General features: G+C 48.5%; 1 protein-coding gene across 5 annotated transcripts; it reads right to left on the reverse strand.

Annotated features, from left to right (window-relative positions):
- Positions 1-363: 363 nt before the first annotated feature.
- PPP1R10 (protein phosphatase 1 regulatory subunit 10) lies at positions 364-16,847 on the reverse strand. 5 transcript variants are annotated; one of them, XM_074348320.1, is made up of 21 exons: positions 16,704-16,847; positions 15,957-16,481; positions 9,734-9,851; positions 8,712-8,798; positions 8,415-8,550; positions 7,943-7,994; positions 6,221-6,298; positions 5,905-6,078; positions 5,587-5,692; positions 5,381-5,493; positions 4,797-4,897; positions 4,397-4,544; positions 4,162-4,320; positions 3,816-4,062; positions 3,597-3,660; positions 3,310-3,504; positions 3,082-3,157; positions 2,738-2,851; positions 2,119-2,574; positions 1,858-2,070; positions 364-1,598 (listed from the first exon to the last, which is right to left on the reverse strand). In XM_074348320.1, the coding sequence occupies exons 3-21, from the start codon at positions 9,838-9,840 to the stop codon at positions 1,489-1,491; spliced, it is 2,736 nt and encodes a 911-aa protein (XP_074204421.1). In that variant the 5' UTR covers positions 9,841-9,851; positions 15,957-16,481; positions 16,704-16,847; the 3' UTR covers positions 364-1,488. The 5 variants fall into 5 exon arrangements, 4 of the variants coding, with proteins under 4 accessions (XP_074204421.1, XP_010959856.1, XP_045377575.1 ...); XM_010961554.3 differs by having other exon boundaries at positions 1,858-2,574; XM_045521619.2 differs by having other exon boundaries at positions 1,858-2,574; positions 13,801-16,481.
- Between the last annotated feature and the right edge of the window lie 365 nt (positions 16,848-17,212).

Raw genomic sequence — 17,212 nt, forward strand, 5'->3', positions numbered from 1 at the left:
CCTTGCTTCCCTCCCTCCCCAGAAACTGCTCTTGGGTTTCTCCTTCACCCACTCCCTGTGCTCCTCCCTTCTACCCACCCTCACTTAAATTCCTCCCCTAAGCTGCTCTGCAAGGCCAGTAGGGTCGGCTAGAATGGATGTGCCTGCACCTCCAGCAAACTCTGAGCTCTGCAACCCCCAACATCCCACCACCCGGGATCCACCCAGCACCCTATGGTATCTTATGTTGGAGTACTCCTCTGGTATTCCACTTCATACCAGCAAAGGATTGGAAACCACATTCCTAAAGGTTTGTATTAATGGACCTTCAAAGACAGCTGATAATGGCTGGATTTTTAACAAAAAACCCAAACACACCAAGGATTAAATAAGCTGCTTCTCTTTCCACTGTTTATTATTAATGTACAAAATATACAAAACCAAAAGAAAAAGAAAATACTCATCCTCAAATCCATTGTGGCTCTAACCCAAGACCCTGCACAAAACCCAACCAATCCACTGTTTTCATAGAAAACAACTGATGCCAAGACAGGTGAAGGAGAGGGCTGGGAGAGGGAAAGTCATTTTAGCGAATCCCCGGGGGTGATTCAGAGGTGGCTGATAGGGCGAGGGAGCTGGAGGCCTCACACTGATGGGTTCCAGGTGGGGGCCAGGAGCACACTAGCTCCCGGAGGCAGTGCATGTAGTGTGACTGTCAGGCCCAGCGTGCCGGGCTTCAGTTGATGAAAAGCTGGTCTCACTGAAGTGTTTTACAAAGTTTCCATAATGAGCTGTAGGCTAGGGTGGATGACCACCAATGGCCTCACCTACGCCTGATAAAACTTCCACTGGATGAGGCGTGAATTTGCCATCATTGAACCTAGCAGACCCACGACAGGTGTTCACAGATTGCAGTCTGTCTTGAGGAAAAATTCAGAATGTAAAGCCTGTGTCAGGGAGGAGTGGGGATGATGTGTGTTCCAGAACTCAAATCCAGCCTGATTGAGCCCTCTCAGTGCAGTGGGATATCCAATACCCCGTGTACCATCTCCCCACCCCATGAGGAATAATGAACTTGGCTGGGGTGATTTCATAAGTGCAGCTGATGCCGTGTTGGAGTTCTCTGTGCACGTGGAGGACCCACACTAGTAGAGCAGAGGTGTTCTCCCCGATAACCAGCTTTAGGTTCTCAGGCACGAAGGGGAAGACTGGAAAGGGGCTTGGGATACAGGGCAAATCTCCTCAAAAAGTGAAGCCAACTGGGTCTCCTCTTCAGCAGTCCAGGGTACAGGATGTGTCCAGTCTCTCCTCCCCAGACTGGAGGAGAGTATGTACAGCGATGCGCACCAGTGATCAGAAAACCCCCAGGAACCCAGGCAGGTGGGCACTGAGGGGGCCGGCTCCTCCACAGCTGGGGAAAGGGGGAAATGGGCCTCACAGAAGCCATAAAAGGGTGGAAGGAGCAAGGCTGCAGTCCACAGGGGGTGTGGGTGGGCGGGTGGGCAGTCCCTAGGGCAGGGGGGGCCCATTGACACCAGGGTGGTAGAAGGCACAGTTGTTCTCATAGCGGCAGTTGCCTTTCATCATGAAATGTCGACAAACGGGTCGGTTTGACATGTCTGTGGGAACAAGGGTGGAATAGTTAAGATAGGAAAGGGCTAAGAGGTCAATGTCACCCTCACCCCACCAGTCCAAGGCATCTTGAGAGACCTAGTCTTGGGGACTTGAGGGGAGGGCAAAAGGAAGGAACTGCCATGCATGGTGGGAACTGGAACCAAGGTGACCTTATGTTCTGCCTGGCACACCCAGGGTAGTGATGCTCCCCAGAAGCTTGTGTGGGACACCAAAAGCAGTATGGGGGACAGGGAGCATACTCACCTCCTCCGTGGCTGTGGCCTCCATCATGCCCTCGGTGGCCCCCTCCTCCATGGCCAGGGCCATCATGGCCACGGTGCTCATGAGGGGGTGGCCCTCGGTGGTCGTGGCCTCGGTGACCAGGGACATCGTGAGGCCGATGGCCATGGGGCCCTCCGTGTCCAGGGCCTTCATGGGGCCGATGTCCACCGCTTCCACCCATGCCACCGCCAGGGCCTTCATGGGGGCGATGGCCACTGCCACCGCCCATGCCACCGCCAGGGCCTTCGTGGGGGCGATGTCCCCCACCCCCACCCATACTACCACCAGGGCCTTCATGGGGGCGATGCCCACCGCCCATGCCACTGCCAGGGCCCTCATGGGGACGATGTCCGCTGCCACTGTTCATGCCCCCACCAGGGCCTTCATGGGGACGATGCCCTCCGCCTCCAACCATGCCTCCACCAGGGCCCCCTCGTCCATTTGGAGGTCCTCCTCCAGAGCGACCTCCTCTGGCCCCTCGGAATGGAGGAGGGGGAGGAGGAGGTTCATTTCCTCCTCGGCCACCACGGCCTCTATGGTATGGTCCAGGACCAGGTCCTGGACCTCCCCGCATTGGGCCACCCCGCATGGGGTCACCTGGGCCATCCCAGAAGGGATCACCCCCCCGGGGAGGGGGTGGGGGACCCAGGAGACGTGGACCCACTGGGCCACCAGGGCCCCCAGGGCCTCCGTGGGGACCTATTGGGGAAAAAAAGGGAGAGAGTATCAGCCTCCTGTTGCAGCTGGGGACTGCCACCTCCCACCCTAAGCCATCTCCCAGCTTTTGGTCGATCCTGTACTATTTATTACCAGGTCGAAATTAAGCAGATAAGCCCATTGCAACCTCTCAGTCACCACCTACCTGGCATAGGTCCCCCGGGTCCAGGGGGGAAGTGCTGCATGCCTTTGGGGCCCCCCGGGCCTCCTGGTGGGAAACCATTGGCTATCGGACCAGGGCCTAAGAGTCCATGTGGCACTGTTAACAAAAAAAGGAATGAAGTGGTCAGCAAGAGGATTCGAGAAGGGCAGCATGATGTCTCCCTGCTCAGGTGTGCCCAGTGGACCCCCTCAGACCAACCTGGCAAAGCTGGGCTCTCTGTCCATCTTCCCCTCCCACGGCTTGCCGCCTAGCGCCAATACCCCTGCTTCCCCCAATTCCACCGCAGGCTTCCTCTCCCAGGCCCCGGGGCTGGCCCTGGTGATTACCCAGCATCTGCTTGATCTTGTCTGAGTAGTCTGGCTGCTTCAGCAGTTCCTCTGAGGGATGACTGTTAGGGCTACCCTGTAAGGCAAGGTCATTAGGGAGTAAGGTAAACAGAGAACAAGGGTAATAACTAGCAGAGAACGGGGAGCCCAAAGAGGAAGAAGTGGGAAGGAGAGGAGGATGGAGGTGAAAAGAAATGAGATGGCGGAAAAGAGGAAGGTGGCTGGTACCATGATGGAGGTGAGGATCTCCTGGACGTTGATGCCTCCTCCTCCAGGACCCTGGGGACTCTTCCCGGCACCCATGCTTCCCATAAGATTGGCCAGAACAGGAGGCAACTTGGAACCACCTGCCCCATCAGGTGAGCCACCAGCACCCCCAGGCTCCAGGGTCTCAACATAAGGGGTCTCATCCATGGAACACTCCTGAAAGAACAGGAGAATAATCAGGACCAACTGAAAGAATAAAGAGAGTCTCACATCAGAGGCATTAAAATCACCATGTAGTGCTCACTCACCTCATCCAGAGGGATGAGTTTTGGGGGGACAGGCTCGTAGGGCTCAGGATCAGGCTCATGAGGACTGTTAGGAGAGCCGCAGGCAACAGAAAAAAGAATGACAGGTGATTTATTCAAGCCCTCGACTTACATCCTAATCTCCCCCACTTCCTAATTACTCCAGGGCACGTTCCCCTCACGGGCTCAATGCCCCCGGGAGTGAACCCCATTTTTGCTTACCTTTCCTTGTTCAGGAAGAGCTCCTGAAGGATCCCCTTCTCCCGCTCAGCCTGGATGTACCGCTCCTGGCTGTTGCTTCCAGGGGTGACGAGCGGCGAGGGCAGAACCAGGGGCCGGGGGCACACCCAGGGCACCTTCTCCTCCATGTTGTCGTGGCTTAGACGCCGGGCCGTCTCAAACGCATGCCGGTCTGACAGTATCTCTCGCTTAGCCGCCTCCCCGAAGTCCTTGATCTTGTTCACATTCACTGGGCAAGGAGAGAAAAGGCAAGAGGGAAAGTAAGACCACCCACGCCCCTTTCAACTCTCCATACCCCACCTATTACACAAGAAACTCAAACTCTAACCTCGCTCAGTTTCGTCCAGTTCAAAATAGAAATACTCTCTCAGTCTGCCCTCCTCAGGCCACGTCACAGTTTTCCTCTTTCTGCCTTTCCGGGTCAGCTGGCTGGGATCTCCGGGACTCTCCACTGGCTTTGCATCCAGAGGTCCCGGCTCCAAAGCGGCTGTGAGCAAGAGAGGTTTCAGCCCAGATTCTTCCTTTCAGAAAACCCCCAAACCTAAACCAGTTTCTAAGCTCACCCGTATCCATGAGCTCTGGGACCTCAACAGGGGGGACCGGGGTCCCTGGACGTTCTGTGTCCATAGCCTCACAAGGAGGCGCTGGCTCTGGGGAAGAAGGTTTGGCTGTGCTGGGTTCTGTGCTCGTTTTCCCTTCAAATGGGCTCGGCTATCATGAAAGAAAAAGAAGCTAATGAGCAGACAGGAAAGCCAGGCTCGAGGCAAGGCAACCAGTCCAGGGTCGCAGGCAGGCTCCGCCAACAGTTCCCACAAAGACTCTGTCGCTAACTAGGCTCCGCCGCCACCCATCTACATCTGAGACACAACTCCCGTCCCCGCCAAGTGCTCCCGGCGGCTGGGCCCCTCCTTCATCTGTACCTTTCCTACCTGGTCACTGGCACCTGCCCCCCAGCACCCATACCTTGGCAGCCGTGGGTGACAGCACCTTCTTCTTCTTCTTAATTTTGATGCCTGGAACAGGGGCTGAATTGAGCGCATCCAGAAAGCCCAGGCCCTCCATGGCTACAAAAGGGAAAAGCATAAAGTGAAATCATCAGACCTCCTCCCTCATCCTATTCCTCTAGACAAAGCCTGGGCAGAAAATGGGCTAGCAGAGACCCTGCTTCGACTCTGGGCACAGTAAGCTCAGGGGACCAGGAAGCATGTGTGGGAGGATTCACACAAGCTATTCTAGTCATTACTCGAGCTCTCTTTTAAAGGCAGGCAAGCCATGGCTTTGGATGTGAATTGGAGCTTCAGGTCACTGACAAAGCCAGCCCCCCTGAACACGGCAGCTGAGCCTGCCAGCTGGGAGTGCCCCAGCCGGTCACCAGAGAGCAGACCTCCCTACTTCATCTCTAAAGTTACTCCTAGTAATCCTATGGACTCACATGAAGGGAGGTCCGGAGGTGCAAATACTGAAGGACACCAAAAAAAATCACATGAAAATGGGGGAGAACATTTCATTCCCATGAAAAGAGTCTGCTCCCCCTACTGGAGACTCACGTTGTGGTGGGATGATTTTCACTTTAATCTCTTTGGTGGCATTGGGTGTCGTGTTGAGTGGCTTGTATTTCTTCTCTGCAGGGGGGGCAGCATCTCCTGGGGTGGCGGCGGAACTATAGGACAGGGAACTGTCAGCATCTGACTCGCCCCCCTCCCCTCACGTCCGCAGACGTGGCCCCCTCAGAAGCCCAGAATGGCGACCATACCTCTGACGCTTGAGGGGGATGGGCTTGAGGTTGTATTTGTCAGAAACCACCACCGCACTGGCGTTCTTCTTCACGGGCACCAGCGACGGGGTCTCCAGCTCCAGGCCTGGGAGAAAGACATGGTGTTGGGGCCGGACTCACTCTGCACTCTTTGGGCTTTTCCTCCCGTGATCTTCATCTAGCCTTACAAACCTCGACGCTTCACCCACTAGTCTTCCCTCTTCTCCAGATTTACGGTACCAGTAAGTCCAACTATTCCACCCCAAGGCCCGGGCGAGCACCGACCCACAGACCCTCGGCGGCCAGACGCAGCCTTACCGGTGGAACGGAACTTGGCGTGACTGGGCGCCGTGGTTCGGAGAGACTTGGGCTTCTCTCGCTTCTTCTCCGGGGCCTCCTCAGCCCGGGTCTCAGCCTTCACCTCAGTCAGCGGTCGCTCAGGAGGGGTCGTTCGATTCTTCCCCTCTTCTTTCCGTTTCTTCTTATCTTTCTCTGTTGTAGAGAAACAGAGCAGAAAAGGATTTTATTTAGATAAAGAGAAAGACTGTCAGAGGCAAAGCAGGCTGGAGGCATGCAAGGCCACATCCCAGTGGGGAAGAAAGAAACAGGAGGGCTAAAGGACCAAGTTGCTTACCTGCAGGCTGGGTGCTACTCTGGGAGCGGATGACAGCCATCCAGTCGCTGACAAGGACTGAGGCCAATTTCCGGAGCTCTGTAGGTGAGAAAAAGGGGAAAGGCCTAAATAATTTAAGATATTATTCTTCCAGTCATCAAAAATAGACATGTTGGAAAATACACTGTGAAAATCTGTGTAATGGAAAAAGGAACCCAGACTTTTAAGAACATGAGATAAGCTCAAAGTCCAAACTCTTAAAAATAAAACACTGAATCAGAGAACTGTCCTCTACTCAGACAACTTTCAACCCTGATGCCATCACAACACTAGGGGGGCAAAAAGAACAAACATTTATTGAAGTATGTTGTAAAAACTACATTAGCTACTTTACATATCTCTCGTGTAATTCTTACTACAAGCTGAAGATATTTAATCTCCCTTTACAGACACAGAAACATGGAGATTAGAGTCACAAAACTAGAAGGCGGCAGAATGAACCTAGTGCCTACACCCTTCCCCTAACTGCTTACTGAAAGAATAGAAACTAAAATCAGAGAAAGGCAGACGGGGTTCAAGCATCTGAAGGACTACTAGATTTAAAAAGAAACTCTATTATTCTATGTCGTCCTAAAGACAAACTTGACGCAAAATTTCAAAGAGACAGATTTAGATCCTCTTTAAAAAAGATTTTTCCAGGTTATAAGGTTATAGGTTATCCTACAAATTATTATTAAAGATGCTCTGAGGTGTCACAAAAATAGTGAAGTGCTTCATTATATAAAAGGACCTAAAAGCTGAGAAGTAATACAACTAAAAGAATGGGAAGCTAGGGTATGTTCTTCACTTAACGAGTACTGTGAGTTACAGCAAAATCGGGATCCTTTATTTTGGAAAATATTCCCAGTGTTTTCTCCTCCAGCTAAAGGAACTGCAGATAGGCTTGCCCAGGCCTGGATGCTCCCTCCACACCAAACGGCCAAAGCTTCGTTCCGAAGGGACCCCGCACCCCACTCCCTACTGACAGAGAGCAAGCCTGTATTCTGACTAGGGGTTCAGCTCAGCTACAGTAATGCTCACTTGTGGGAAACTAGTGTCTTGTGCTCCTGGTTTATGCCTTGGGTATAAAATCTTTGGGTTAATTCTTGGGTATAAACCCTTTCCTTCTCTAAAGAAAAGCCTGTGACTTCCTGGAGCCAGACTTTGTCTTCAAGCCAGAACTGTATAGCCCTTGCCAGCAGCTCCAAAACTCTGTCTTAGAAAAGAAAAGAATCTGTTGCTATCGAAGCTACAACGTCCTTCAGGGGTCAGGGTTCTGCCCACGCCCCCCACCAGGGTGTTGCCTGGTAGAACTAGCATATCTGTTGTTAGGAAAATAGGTATTGGGGTTCCCAGAACAGAAGTAAACGATAACATGACATCCTAGATGACACGGTTTCCCCCAGAGAATTTTAAGTGTACGCCTTTTACACCAAGAGGTCTGAAGAATCAGCCTCCAGTTAAAGTATGGTCCTTTCTCTTACATTCAACAGTGGAGAAATGGACAAGTCCCATTCAGAATTGAGAACAGCAAAGGGGATAGGTTAGAGGAACTAAATTTTTAAAAGAAAGAGAAAGGCAAGGTCAGGTAGAAAGAGGAAGGCAGGAGTGAAGGAATAATCCCAGGATGGGGAGAGAAACAAAGGTAACTGAGTGGAAGTGACTGAAGAAGGCGCAGGACAGAGAGGAAAGGACTGGCCCTACCTTCATCCTCACTCGACTTGCTCAGCTGCTTCACCAGTTTGGCTGTGTTGTTCTACAAGACACGGGGTGAGGGAGGAAGGTCAGTGCCGGGGGAGAGCCAGCCCTCGCAGAGCTAACAACCCTCCCAGGCTCATTCACAGTCTCTTCACGGTCCCTTAACACTGACAGTCTTTATCTCTTACAAAGCCTCTGGGGACATATTCTTACTCCTTAAAACAACCCAGTTAGGTAGGTTCAATTACTCCCATTTTTCAGATGAAAACATTGAAGCTCAGATATGTGAACTGCCCCACATCCCATACCTATTAAAGGGGATAAATTCAAAACCAATCTTCTGATTCCAAATTCCTCCTTTTTTCTACCATTCTACCTCACAGGCCCAAGATTGTAGCCACATGAGAGTTGGTATGAGATTTTCATCTTTTAGGTTAAACCAAAAAGGAAGAACCAGGATTCCAAAGGCTGAAGGTACCTGCTTGAGATGGTCAACAGTGAGTGGCAGGTGCTGCAGGGTCAGCAGAATTTGCTGCAAGAGGGGAATGTTGTTGGTTGTCTTTGAATACGTCAGCCAATTGTTAAGCAGCTTGTAACCACCAACATCAATAAACCTGCAGGCAGGCAGGGAGGAGGATCTGTAATGCCCTTCTGGGGTCTTAGGAGTACACCCCCACACTCCAAGTCCCCCCACGATGACCCAGGAACCCAGTGCCTCACCTCCCCCACCGTCCAAGTACATCCTCCCATCCCAGCCACCCAGGGCCCCACTTACTTGACCAGTATTTCTGGTGAGCGGGTCTGCAGGAGAATGTTCAAGTAAGTGCATCGACTCACCATCTTTCGTGCTTCCTTCATCAGACTGTAAGAGATGAAGTAAGGTCAGAAATGAAGCAGCCGGAGAGCATCTCTTCTCTGAGCAGAAAAGCCTCTAATCTGTGGGAGTGTCTGAAGGTCCCTGATGACTTGGGCCTTCACTACAGAGTAGGAGGGTCACACAGGTCCCAGGAGGATGGGGTGGATCGGGAGTGACATAGAAACCCACAGAAGGATGGAAGACAACCGAGGAGATGGACTGAAGTCTGCTATCTGGGGAGATGAGCATCACTGCTTCCCTGACACCCAGGAAACAAGCCCTACCCTTCAACCACTGCCTCTCTGTATTCTGCTCCGGCCTGCCTTAGTCATGTGCCTCTCCTGGAAAACTTGAGGAGCCCTGAAGGAAACTGACATCTGGGGGCATGTAGTGACCCAAAACTTTTGTCACCTGGCTCCCCTACTTCCTTTCTTCCCTGGGGACTATTGATCTCCAAATATCCAGATCCCATTATGGCCAGGGGCGGAGGGATCAACTAGTTTTAAAATAATTGAATTTTTTCTGTTTTTTTTTAATCAGTCACAGGGGGGGAAGGGGGGTGGGAAGGGATAAATTGGGAGTTCAAGATTTGCAGTTACACATTACTATATATAAATAAACAAGCTTCTACTGTATAGCACAGGGAACTATATTTAAGATCTTATAACCTATAATGAAAAAGAACATGAATATGTATATATACATGTATATGTATGACTAAAACATTATGCTGTACATCAGAAATTGACACATTGTAAACTGACTATACTTCAATTAAAAAAATAAAATTAAATATAAAATAAAATAATTGATTTGAATCCTATTCCACTGACTCTCCCTTTCCTCTCAAGGAACTGAGCTCACTGCTGTCTGCCTTAATTACAGTCATATTACAACATACAAGATCCTCTACTCACAGTGAATTCAAAAGGCACACTCACCTGAAGATCTTCGAAATCCCATCCACACTCTTGACTTCCCCATCTCGGTTAAGGAAGCTATCCAGGCCCTTGAGAAGCTCTTTGGGGTCTATGGGACCCGAACCCATGATCAAGGCTTCTAAGATGAGAGGACAAAACAAACCCACAGATTAATGGGTGGCAAGGACAGTCCCAGCTGCCCTTTAATAAAGTGCATCTCTACATCTGTCAGATTACTAGTGACTGATTATTCAATCTATATTCCACTACACACACCATTTTCTAGGAAAAATCCACAGACCACTGTCACTCCTAAGAAAACAGCCCTGGCAAGGGAAGGCTGGTGTTAAACACGACGGAAGGCGAAGACAACTAGGCGGGAGGACTGAGGCAGCCTCTCCTCTCACACCCTGCTACAGCCTTCCTAGGAGCCCAACTTCACTAGGCTGTATCAGGGCTAAGATCCACATTCCCAAAACAGATGCTCAACTCTCCAAGGCATTTTTGCTTATTAGGTCCTGTTTCTCCTTAGCTGCTGATGAATCTGCCTTAAAGAAAAAAAAAAAAAAACTATAGCTTGATAAGAGTTGGGCCAATCGTTGAGCGCTTGGGCTAAGTGTCTTCTAAGAGTCAATTCCTTTCTACCTTAGTCCATAGTCAATCCCCACAAGTGGCAGGATATGTCCTGCTTGCACCGGAGTCAATCGGGTAAAGATGTAGGAGAAAGAGAAGGAAACAAAACTCGAAAACAGAACCCCTCCCCAATGTGAGTTACGGCATAGTTCCCAGAAAGAGACAAATGGATGCAAAGAAAATCAAGTAGGTCCTCCTAAGCCTTGAATAGAATGTCACTCATTACAAACACTGCACAAGTTTTCACTCTTTCAAAGTTAAGGGTAAGACTGGTTTACGGTTTCAAAAGCAAAGATGCAAATCTGACCCCTATCCCAGACCTAAATCACACCACCACCCAAGATCCCCAAGGAAAGCCTGAAATTAATAATCATGGAACCAAAAAGAATGGAACAGATAAAACCAGAAGCTGGGAAAATGCCATTAAATTTTAAGTAGCTACTTTAGCCCAGGTTAGGAGTTAATTAAAAGCTAAACACAGCTGTTACAGGACAGAGACATGTGACTCAATGTCTAGGACAAAACCCAAGTTCAAGACAGGTAATTAGAATCAATATGGTTCTGATTAGGATTTCTATCCACAATGCCTCTGAACACTGGCTTCTAGGGAGCAGAAAAGAAAGCCAGCTTAGTAATATCGACCTTTGGGAAAGAGATTGCACACTGGGCAGGAAGGAGGCAAGGGGTAAAGAGCCCCCTTCACCCCACATCTAGCACAGAAATAACAGGCCTGAGCCCAGCAGAAGGGTGGGAAAAGCAGTGCTTTACAAAGATGACTGTATTTTCTGCAGAAAAGGAAACAGGTTTCTTGTAAGATCGTGTCAATTACTTCTATTTGTTCTCAAACCAAAAGAGAAAAACAAGCATACCAATCTCAACCTTTTAATCCTCACAACAAGAAGGTCAATACATTTCTACATTTACAGGTCCTAACAACCTAGGGAAGAGGAGGTGGGGGGAGGGGAGGGAGGAAACTGGGTTCGTGGGCTGAATACTGAGAGTTGAGCAAACGTGGGTTAACTGTGCTGTTGCTGCTGCCCTGGAATCTCCACGAGCACAGGCAGAACCTGAGGTCAGAGGAAAAAACATTCAAGTCAAATACCAGAAAATGAGAAGTCCATGGGCCAAATCCACTTAAATGAGGTGACTCTTACAAAGAGACAGACCTGGGGATAAAGGAATTTGCCCCCTGTAGTAAGACACCATAAAGAGAGAACAAAGGGATACATAAAACAGATTTCCCACCTGCTGCAGACTGGAAAAGCAATGAACAAATCCAGAGGAACAACATATATCACCAGCAACCAAAATATATGCAACGTGACAAAAAGCCTTCAATTAAACTAACTTCACTTCAAACCAGTCCCCTCTAAATACAGCTGGCCCCACAGAGCTGAACTACAGCACCTTGGAGAAGTCCCTTTTGCATATCCACCTACCAGTTAAGCCAGCAGGCCTGCTACTCCTACTTTCTTAAGAAACAAAAACTGTCCCTTGAGCTCAAATGTTCCTTTGCTTAACAGGGTGGGAGATGAGAGAACCACCATCTTTAGAAAGAAAAGAAACCAGCGAGTACTTAGCTAAACTCGGTCCAGTGCCTTCTGCTGGGAATGGGACCCAGGGACAACTTTTTAATTCCCATTCACAGCAAACCAGAATAAAAGACATTACTAGTCAAGGGAAGCTCGCAAAGAAATGTTAAATATTCATTTTCCACTACATTCCTATTATTTATTTTCTGTAAATATAATTAACAAAACTAAATTTTGTCTCATGAGCACCAATCATGGGGTAAAACACTAGTGGGTTTCCTCATGATGGCTTTCCTCCAGTGCAGTTTTCACGCCTTTAAAATTAAGGACCCCAAGTGTCTTACAACCTAATTTCCTTGTTCTGAAGTCAGTACATTTGGAAAGAAGTTCCAAAGCACTCAAGTGGAAAGGAATGAAGAGCCCAAATTCCTGGCACAGGCCCACAGCAGAAAAGGCAAATGAGCTGACCAGGGAGGGAGGGGCAGTGACCAAGTGTCTGGAGCCTGGAGGGAAAGCTTGAGGAAGCTTTCTGGATCCAAAACAATCCAAGGCATGGTATGTGTTAACTTCCTTGAAGGAAGAACGTACAGAAGCTGGGGGCTGAGGTGGGGAGGAACATTTTTTCCACTTTGTCCTAAGCTGGACTCTCCTTAGGGAGGATGCTGCCAGCAGAGACGTGCACTGACAGAAGGCACGGGGGTGGGGGTGGGGGTGGGATCTTCTACCTCTCCTATCAGAGAGAAAATTAAGTCCAGAGGTGACACCAACTCCTGCCTCCAAAATGAATTTGACTTGAGGGTTATTCAATTAAATAAGATGAAAAATGCCTAGCTTAACCAGTTATTCCATACCCATCACCAATGAAACAACTGAACTGGTTCAGGACAAAAATTCTATACAAGTTTAAAAACAATCACAAGATTCTTCTAACAAGAGGGAGGAGCCCAAGTTTACCTTAACTTACAGGCCTTGGCACTTCTGGAAATGAAATGCTTTCTAACTACCCCCTTATGTTCCCCTCCCTCTCCTCAGTAATTGAAGCACTTCCTAGACCAATTCAACAGTGGTTTGAATTATGTCTCTCAGGTGACTCACAAGCCCCCATCCCTCAAAATCATTCTCAAAACCTGATAAGCAGATGCCCTCCCCCAAAGATTATTTGCCTTCCAATAAGGATGTAAAATCCACTCCCCCCCCCGCCTCCCCCCCCCCCCCACCTTAGGACAGGATCCCAGGATAGAACTCTGGCCACAAACTACAAGGATCAGGTTCTCCGAGGTTCTCTGGATGGATGTGGTTTCCCTAGAAGACCTTTGTTCCCATCTCCCATGTTAAAGTAGATCTTCTTTATTAATCCCCTGCTCACTAGAAATCAGGAACCCCAGTGGGTAGAATGTTCAGCTCCCAAGGAAGGTATGCTGCGAAGGCACAGGGCAAACTGCTTAAAAGATAAAAAACTTGTGGTCAATAGGACATGTGGAAGATTCCCTCCCAACCAATCCAGAAGCTTAAGTAATTTGAAAATCTGGACCCAGTAGAAAACTAGCCCTGAAGTCTCCCCAAGTCCCCACAGAACAGCTGCACAAAATGGCTTTCTAATTCTGCCCAGAATCACTGCTTCAGGGCATGACTTTAAAAAATGAAAAGTACCTGGAGTCTAATAGATTTGACTTTGAGAAAATTGGAGGAAGAAAGGTAAGAAAGGGACAGGACACCCAATACCACCCTCAGGTAGGGCATGGCTCTCGAACATGCACCAACTGCTACAGCACTGTACAAGTTGAAAAATGAAGAGAACATTATTTTCCCATTGTCTTTAAGGAATTTCTTTTAGAAGGGAAGGAAAAGAAATTCAAAAAGGGTGACTCTTTGGAAAAAAGAAATGAAGGTCGTGAAATGTAATACTAGAAAGGTTTTGCTTACCAGAAACCGTAGCTTGATTCCCCCTGCCTCGAGTTTACAACTGCCGCCTCCTTTCCTAAAGTCACTTTTCATCCTAGTACCAATGTACAGGAGCTAAGCAACTGGAGAACGTGATACAGCACTGCACACAAAGAGGTGACCCCCAAAGCCAGAGGCGGGAATAAGGGCGATTTAGAAGAAAGTCCTCAAGTACCCACTCTCTGCCAGTCTCATACAAACTGCAGGAGGCCCAAGGACTGGTTCCTGAACAGAAATGGCACAGTTCACTGTCGTTAGGCCCCAGTTGTCTATTCCAGTTACTTTCACAAGCCCTTGTGTCTTTCCCCAGTTATCCTCCAACACACACAGACGGACACACACTCACACACACACTCCACCCAAAAGCTTCCAGCCTTAAAGTACAGCTGTTTCACTGGTTTTCCACCCCTGGCAACTGAAGCGGGAAAACTTCCAAGCAGTTGTGATGAATGAAAGGTGAAAATTAAAGCAACAGGCTCTGGATTGTTACACATAAAAACTAGAGGTGCCCAAGGAGACCGACAGCTTCAAGACCTAATTCCTATAAGCTTTTTTCCTTTTAAGATAAAGGCTGTAAAAGACTGTAAAGAAAATAAGGAAAATGGCTTTTCCTGTCTAGCAGCAGCGTGCACAGGGAGTCCAGAAGGCATCTGCTCAGGGGTGGAGTTTCAAGAGGGTGGAGAGGAAGAAAGCTGATTACATCACCTTTCAATGCTGCTCCTCCCCCTTGACCAAGTTTCTAGGGCGGCCCTAAGCTCCGGATGGCAAAAGGGGGAGAAAAACAACAAAGAAGCAGGGACGCCATTTTGTAATGGAGAAGAGGACTCCAACTTACAAAGCTATCCTCTGCCGGTAGCTTTCTACATTAAGAAAAATCCCTTTTTAGTAAAACAAAAACAAAAACAAAACAAAAACCAGACCCCGATCTTGAATCGTCTTTGATATACTTTGAATCAGTAAGAGCCGTTGTGAAAATAAAAGCAATTAAAGTATTAAAAAGAACAATTTTCTGCGGCTAAGAACGGAATTTGCAATCGAGGTTCAATCTGCTACCATCGACCACCCCCATCCTCCCTATAAAGGGAAAGGGGGAGGACTTGGACCCCTCTCAACAAATAGGGTTGAGGTGGGAGGACAGGAAAAAAATGGGTCAAGACACAACCTGCAACGCCGCTTGGAAGACAAAGGACAAAGAAAGTCGCCATATTGAAGCAGGGAAGAAAAAAATTCCTTTTAACGACACAAATCTTTTAGAAAGCTAGCATTCAATTGCACTAAATGGCTTTTAAAATTATACTCCTGAATTCCACATTTCCCCAAACTTTCCACCCTCTACTTAACTGTATTTCCCCCCACCAAAAAGTATCAAGTTAAAATGTTAATCACTTCTTTTGCTTTTAAATAACCTATGCAATCTGCAACAATTACAAGACATTCTTTACCTCCCCAACTAATATTATCTTGTATGTATTGGCACTAAGATTATATTTTGCCCTGAATTAAGTGTCTTGCAATCTTTATTCCTAGATTGCCACCTATATTAACCACACAAATATATCCCAAGCAAATTACATTAAAATTGAGAGGAGTTAACAATCATTTAAAAGTCACAGCCAACTACTTCTCTGCCCATTTCCTTACCCTGCAATCTTTATGTACAGATTGCTTATTACTCTGGCAAATTGAAAGGCGCCCTGCTTGTCTCACACACAAAGAAGTGGGACTTCTGGGCCACAAGATCCACCATCTTTTGTATGTGAGCTCATTAACCCTTTTGAAGACTGCTAACAAGAGGAAGGTAGCCGTTCCTCCTTATAATAAGCAAACACTTATGGCTTTGGCAGTCTGGAAAACTGACTGGATTACCAAGGGTTAACCATCAAAATCCTAACTTGCTGGCCCTCCCTCCACCCTCTCCTCGTCTGCACCAGGGCAGGGAAGAGGTAGGTGGTAGGGGAGAGAACACCACTGTTTAGACCCAAAGGCCCTTTTTAATGGAGATCAAGTGACCGGATTGGTCCTTCTCCAGTTCTCTATTTGTTCTATGGTCTCATTTCTTCCTCTCATTATTTTTGGTTTCACAACGGGAAACGTTGATTTCTTGTTGCAAGGCTGGTTTTTGAAAATTCGACACTTACTATCCAATTTTTTTGCGACGTCAGCACCTCGGGCTCAGGGGGGGAGGGGGTTAAAATTTTGGAGAAAAAAAATAAAACAACCAACCAGGACCCAAAACTCAATTATTTGGGGGGCCTCATTGGATCAAAAAGTCTCTTTAAAAAAAATAAAGGCCAACTCAGTATTCATTTCTCCCCCCACCCAACTCCATTTAGGGAGGGGGGTCGTAGAAAAAAAAGTTCTGAGTGGATTCAAAAAAGTAAACGCTGGATGAGTGAATTTGGGTGGGTTTGGGAAGGGTGGGTGGTTGATTATTTTTGAAGTTATGTGGTGACGGTCCTTCGGCCACAGATTTCAAGTCCCAAGCAGCGTGGGCTGGTGGGGTGGACAAGATAGGTGGGAAGGGGCAGAAGACACAAGTGGTTGGGCTGGTGGCTGCTGTTTTCCCTTTCCCCCCTCAGGATCCTTTCAAGGGCTTAGATGTTGCTGCGGCTTGTTTCTTTTTTCCTCGTGGCCGGCCTGTCTTTCTCCGAGAAAATTCAAACCTGGGATGAAAGAACACAAAGGAGAAAGATATAATCAGTACGGGTTGCTCTTTACACCCAGAAGTACCACTTCTGTTGTTCCCAAACACTTCCACGTCCCACCCCGAACACAGCCGCTTTATACAAGTCATGGCTCTTAGCTGAACCCATGTCTAACCCGTCTCCTAAGCCAACTCTCGGAGCAAAATTTTACCCTCTAACCGACAAAATACCGAAACTTACCTCTAAACGAACCCCAGAATGGCGGCTGTCGGTTCGGGCGGAGTCTTTTATACCCGGACGCCGCCCAACGCGCCCAAACGTGCTAGTGAAACGCCCTTGTCGAGAGACGTTGTGCGCGAGGCGTGAATTCATTGGTCAACCAGAAAGACAACTCGCCAGCTAATTGGCTACCCTGCCTTCACCTTCGCTCAGCCCCTTCCCCCATGCACCTTCTTCCGCCTCCTTCCTGGCCCCTCAAAGCGTGCGCGTGACCGGCGGCCTAGCACCTCCCTTTCCTCTGCTTCCACCACTTCCGCTTTCGAGAACAGTTCTCACCCTGGGTTGGTAGAATCGGACGGGCGCATGCGCAGTGAGAAGATCTCGGTCAAAATCGCGTTCAAAATTGCTTAAAATACAAACTCTAAGAATGGGATCTAAGAGTCGTAGTGACTGGTTCAGAGAAAACGTAATTTTGAGGCCGAATTCGATTGTGACGCAGTTTAAATTGGCTTCTCCCTCTGCCCCCCCCC

The sequence above is a fragment of the Camelus bactrianus genome, chromosome 20 (assembly GCF_048773025.1).
Source record: "Camelus bactrianus isolate YW-2024 breed Bactrian camel chromosome 20, ASM4877302v1, whole genome shotgun sequence".
NCBI lineage: Eukaryota > Metazoa > Chordata > Mammalia > Artiodactyla > Camelidae > Camelus > Camelus bactrianus.